Raw genomic sequence first — 6,000 nt, 5'->3', positions numbered from 1 at the left:
ATATATATATATATATATATATATTGATGTTTATGCAGATTTACGGCGACAATTGGAATCGCGTACATCTCTTGTAGAAGCCTTAAAAATACGTTTAAGTGAATTAGAAAATAAAGAAGCACGAAAAGAAGCGCAACTTGTAGAATTACAACGACTTTTACAAGAAACAAAAGATCAACACGAAGCTGAATTGGAAGCCGTCGAATCAAAGTATAAAGCACAAGCTGAAATTAACCTCTTTTTTGAGGGTCGTATACTTGAACTTCATGGAACTCTAGAGGCAGCAACTTGCAGTAATACAACTGTAAACAATTTAGCTTCTTCAGCATCGCCTAAAGAAAGATCGCCTCCATTATCGGCTAGTTTAGCTTCTTCCAGTGAGGGAAGTCTTGCCTTTATTCATTCAGGTACTGGAATTATAATGAATGACTGTTGTGATACTGCAGGCGAAATTCCTAATCTTCAAGCTATCGTCGAACCCGTGCCAAGCCAGGCTACTTCACCATCTCGTCAAAATCAACAAATACGGAATCCGAAACAAGACTAACGTTACGCAAATTTGACCACCGAGTCTTTTCGCATACAGCTATTCTGTTTTGCACGCGTGCAACTGTTATCCAGTGACGTGGTATTAAATCAGAAGAAAGTTATTTGTAGCTTTTTATCAACATATTATGCGGAATTCATAAAAATATTATTATCGCGTGATTTCGATAAATAATTGAAAATACACTGGTAATTAATAAAATTACTAGCATGATATAATTTCACTCTTAAGAAATGAATTCACAATGAATAAATGGTTGAGATATTTTGTGAGCAATTTTATGTCTCAACTAAACACATCCTTATATTACTTCCCTTCAATATCTGATGGTGACTTATACTTATTTTTATTTATACATTTTGTTTTATAAATTATAAATTTTATCAGTGAAATTAGGAAAAGAATTATTTTGTTCTAAAACAGATTAATATATTATTGAACATGATAAGATTTACAGTTACTATATAATACTGAATAATCGATATCTATCTATAAAACATTGTGAAGAATGACATAAAGATGAGTCACAAATATGTTAAGAATTAAATTATTCAATAATCATACAAAGAATATACTTTCTGCTATGTTCAATTGAAACCGCCATATCTAAGTAAACAAGCAATGAATATATCAAATTTTTAAAACAGAAACCACTGCTTTTTTATTTTATTAATAAGTCTGTAATTCGCGACTCATAGTCATAAGAATTGCATCATCTGGATTAGCATAATTCGCCAAGTCTGGAAAAAATGAACGAAAAAGAAAAAGATATTTTTTTAATTAAAAGAAGTATTATAATACTCAAAATTATTTTAGTTACTATTTTTATGTATCCATATAATCCTTACTCACGATTATGGCCTGTATGTATCGGCGATGTTTTAAATTTTCGTAGTAACAATTGAAAAAGCCAGAAACAACTTAACCATAATAATGCACCTACTGAAAATACTCTTAGCATTGTAACACAGCCATATGTATCTATTAACCATCCACATATTAAACTACCGGTTGATACTCCTGAAAATGATTATTAGTATACAAACACTAATTGTCTAAAATAATTTAGTTTCTATAATTACATTATTCTTGCTAACCAATTCCTTCGAATATAGCGCCAATAAATCCTTGGATGGTACCTTTGGTACCAGGTGGTGTTACTTTATCTCCATATGATACCATTGTAGGCCAGCAAAGACCTAAGGAGGGTCCATGAAGTATTTCAATAATTAAAAACCACCATGGATTTGATATAGTACTGTACACCATAAATCTACAAAAATGGAACAATTAGTACAGAATAAAATGACATATTTAGAAGGAATTTTATTATTTACCTAATTGCATAAATCAATAAAACTAAACTCATAACATTTACATGGCCTAATTTTCGTAATATATTTCCTGAGATGAAATTAAATGGTAGTTCTCCTAAAAAGCTCTGTACCCCAGTTAAAAGGCCTTGTAAAGTTTTCAACCATTTTATTTGAGAACTATTTGCTAAATCTTCAGTGTACCAAAATAGAAAATTCCATACTACACTAGTACACATTCCAGCACCTATGCACCACCATCCAAATGCCAATATATTACTCTTCCTAAGGATGCTGAATAGTTCCCACAATGTTGAAGGTTCATCCTCAGAGTATTCTGGATTTTTCTGTAATGATACTGCTTTCTCCCATTACCTGGCAATTTTTTATTCTTTTGATAAGTAAGAAGTATTAGACTTCTGTACTCTCTAAACTCTTATTTATTCATAACATTATAAATATTAAAAATATTGTACCTTTCTTAATGTTGCAGACACAATAATGTCGAAAATCATAATAATTAACATCATATAAAATATACAGGTATAGTCTTTTTGAAGCTTTCCTTCGCTAAATACATCTACCATGTATCCTGCACTTATTCCAAAAATACCAAAACCAATGCTACTCCACATCTTTTGTTTTCCATATTCCTTCCTTCTTTCATTTCCTGTAAATATAAGTAGAAAGATACTAGATATTGGCTTAATATGCATGATACCAACCAAGCAGATTAAAACATATAGCATCAGCTATGCTAACAACAACTGCCATTCCAATCCAACTTATTGTAGTTGCCCACAAAAATGAATGAAACTGGTATGTTGAATTCTGTGTAGAATTTTGGAAATCACCAATTTCATGTAAAAGTTGATTAAAGGTTGGACTATCATAACATGTAGCTGTACATGATGTCCTCACATGACTTTCACAAACTGGTTTATATGGTTTATTATCTGAGAATCTGGCAGTAAAAATACGTACGTACATGCATTTATTCATCTGAAAAATGAAAAGTTTGGCTACATTTCTTTCAAACAGATGCAGAAAATTATATATAAAACATCATACATAAGAGTCATGAAACATGTCAAATGTTAAGGTAAAGTCAAATGTATCTGAATCCAAAATAGAACTTGAATTGACTAAGTCACAAAATTGAAATGCTTTCCAATATACACACATTTGTGTATAAATTTCTTTTGAAGCTTTACATGATACCTAAAATATAAATTCAATATAAATTATAAATTAGATTTATATCTAGTATATTAAAATAACATATCTTAGATAATATAATTACATAACTCTTTACCTGACATGATACATTTAAATGAGTGGTTTCTGTTATCACATTATGTATAACATTATCAGAAAATCCATGTTTTGAACACATTTCTAAAGATGCATCACCATTACAAGTAAGATTAACGTTTGCATTATTATCTATCTCAGGTATAAAATATATTGTGAACATAGCAATTGTAACTACAATTTGAAATATTAGTAATAACATTTTATGAATTTTAAATTTGTCAGCTAATATACCAAATAAAGGTTTTGTTACTAAACCAGAAATTGGTAATATTGTATATATTGTGCCCACCAAAAGACCAGAAAAGCCTAATTGTTTTGCAATTGTCGGTAAAAATGGCACTACTGGTCCAGTAGCTGAAAAGTAAAACAAATGAGTATACATAATATTATCTAAAATACAATAGAATATAAAAATTTTAATGTAATCTATTTACCTGCATTAAATAAAAAATAATGTGCTTTTATAGGTAGCAATTCCTTATTTATATTTCCAAACATTTTGAAAATAGATATTTGTACTACCAGTAAGTTAAAAATTGCTATCTGCAAATGATATAAATTTTTAAAGATATATTTCATTTTTGTATTTTATTAAGAATATAATAAAATATAAAAATAACTCAAATACTTTTTTTGAACTTAGAATTCAAAAAATAAAAATAAAAATTTTAGCTTAATCACGTATAATTAACAAAAAATATATTGAAATACTTTATTTAATAACAAAACCTACACTAATAATTAACTTTAAAATCTAGTAATAAATTTATAATAAAAAGTTTTCAAATTATTTATTACCAATAGTCTATAATTTTCCTCTGCATGTGCACTTGACTCAGAAACACACTGCCACTACCATCAACTAAAAACATAAATTCCACTTGCTGAATCTGCAATTTGCATCATCTAAATCACGAAATGTAGATATCAAAGAGCTGAAACTCGTAGATATCATATTCGTATTTTCGTGTATTATATTACATACTGTGCACATTTCAAGAGGTTAAATATTCTATAATTATGATTTTATGAACTTGACGTGTATAATTATAGAAATTCTTACATATCACAATTAATATCTTATTATTTTCTATTGTATATATTTTATAACGATAATTAATAAGAATTTATCTTAAATTTCGATAAAAGGACATATGTTAGGAAACAAATATTTGCTGTAGTATCGATCACATCAAGCTATCATTATTAGGTTTTACATCAAAAACAAAACTTTTATTAATGGCGTAAGAACTTTAATAAGTACGATTAAATCATTAATACGCCACTTTACATTAATTACTGCACAGCAGTCAAAAGATATGACACGTGGCATACAGTTATGTAACTACCTTTATTTAATCAAAAATATTGCATGTCAATAGTTTATAATTTTTGAAAATCACAAGTTTTAGATTTTAGTAAATATATTATACGTATTTCATATAGAATATAGGTACCGAACACATTGTTGATATACAGTTTAAATATTTTGAAGCTCTTTTAAAAATATATATAATGAAAATTAAATATAAATTAAGAGATAAATTAAAGAAATCATTATATTTAAAAGTGTCGAAGACAAATTTGTAACAAACTGTGCTTTAATCTGTTATCGATACATTTACAATATACATTTACAATATATATGTATATATTTATAAGTTTTAATATACCGCTTCCTTTTATTTTTTAGCAATAAGGTGGGTTAATGTATGATTGCGGTGTATTACATTTTATTCTGTCCTCATCCATGAGATACGACGCACACTCATACACACGATGCACACACATCTTTCATTCTCGTTTATGTTCCTACAATTTCCCGTTATTTTTTTTTTCCTTTTAATCTACCGCGGACGATTCTACAAGGTCTTTGACTTTGCAGATCTTTCTTTACATCGAGCACATCGTCTATGAAGGATATGTATTTTATATACAAAGAAACAAATTTCTAGCTTACGCACTAACGAATCTATATACTCTACATAAGATACACCAGCAACAGTGCGCTTGATATTATACAGAAATCTTTTGAAAATCAGTCACGTATACCTCGAGATTTTTTGCATGTATAGTAGCTTTCTATCGAACACAAAAAGGAGGAAACAACGTATTTTCCACGGGCAAGAGAATTACGAGCACAATCATGAATGGATCGTCATTTTCTTCGTGTTAAAAAATCGAATATTGCATAAACCACATTTCGATAGATCGAGAAAGAAAAAGGGACGCCAGTAAGAGCACAACAAATAGAGGAACTTTTGATAGAAGATTACTTCCGGCACTAGCGACTGAACTTACGTCTAAGTTGTCGACTAGTTATTAGAAAAAGCTATCAAAAATTCCTACATAAAGTAGGCTTATCCTTTATGTACATATGACTACATAATAAATTACCTATTGAAGGTAAACTTTTCTTTCTGATATATCGTGTAAAAATGTAAAAGGTTTGTATGGACTTGATAAAAAAGGAAACAAATGCGAACAACGGGAAAGTCAAGCCGGTGGAAAGACTGATATCCTGATTTCAAAGAGAGCTTTTAAAAATCATTATTCGATAGTCAATCAGTAAAACAATATTTATATAAAAAAAAAGAAAAAGTATAGAGAAAATAAACGATCAAATATCTTTCATCGCGCTGTTTTTACTGTTTGACATTTATGATGAGTTTGTAGTGCATCGACTATCTCAAAAAACATCGTCATCAGAACATTCTTCCATCTTTTTTATTATAGTACCGAGATTTTTCTTACATTAGAAAAGAAAAAAAGAGAAAAAAGAAAAAAAAATGATAAGAAAGATTAAAAAATAAAACAAATATC

The 6,000-nt window shown here is 28.7% G+C and overlaps 2 protein-coding genes across 2 annotated transcripts in view; one reads left to right on the top strand and one right to left on the bottom strand.

Moving 5' to 3' along the window:
• Tsc1 (tuberous sclerosis 1 protein hamartin) overlaps window positions 1–694 on the top strand; it is a 4,434-nt gene extending 3,740 nt beyond the window's left edge. Inside the window, exon 14 of the mRNA XM_017907291.1 lies at window positions 39–694. Coding sequence (XP_017762780.1) covers window positions 39–547 — 509 coding nt within the window. The 3' untranslated portion in view covers window positions 548–694. The remainder of the gene's footprint in view (window positions 1–38) is intronic.
• Window positions 695–1,150: 456 nt separating this feature from the next.
• On the bottom strand, window positions 1,151–4,056 carry Sugb (Sugar baby transporter). The gene is made up of 10 exons (XM_017907303.1): window positions 3,976–4,056; window positions 3,612–3,720; window positions 3,176–3,531; window positions 2,932–3,081; window positions 2,586–2,862; window positions 2,337–2,530; window positions 1,885–2,207; window positions 1,645–1,820; window positions 1,400–1,567; window positions 1,151–1,287 (listed from the first exon to the last, which is right to left on the bottom strand). The coding sequence occupies exons 2-10, from the start codon at window positions 3,673–3,675 to the stop codon at window positions 1,217–1,219; spliced, it is 1,779 nt and encodes a 592-aa protein (XP_017762792.1). The 5' UTR covers window positions 3,676–3,720; window positions 3,976–4,056; the 3' UTR covers window positions 1,151–1,216.
• Between the last annotated feature and the right edge of the window lie 1,944 nt (window positions 4,057–6,000).

This window comes from Eufriesea mexicana, unplaced genomic scaffold (genome assembly GCF_001483705.2).
Source record: "Eufriesea mexicana isolate 0111107269 unplaced genomic scaffold, ASM148370v2 scaffold7569, whole genome shotgun sequence".
Lineage (NCBI taxonomy): Eukaryota > Metazoa > Arthropoda > Insecta > Hymenoptera > Apidae > Eufriesea > Eufriesea mexicana.
The sequence above is the reverse complement of the archived record's forward strand: the minus strand, read 5'-3'. Positions and strand labels throughout refer to the sequence as shown.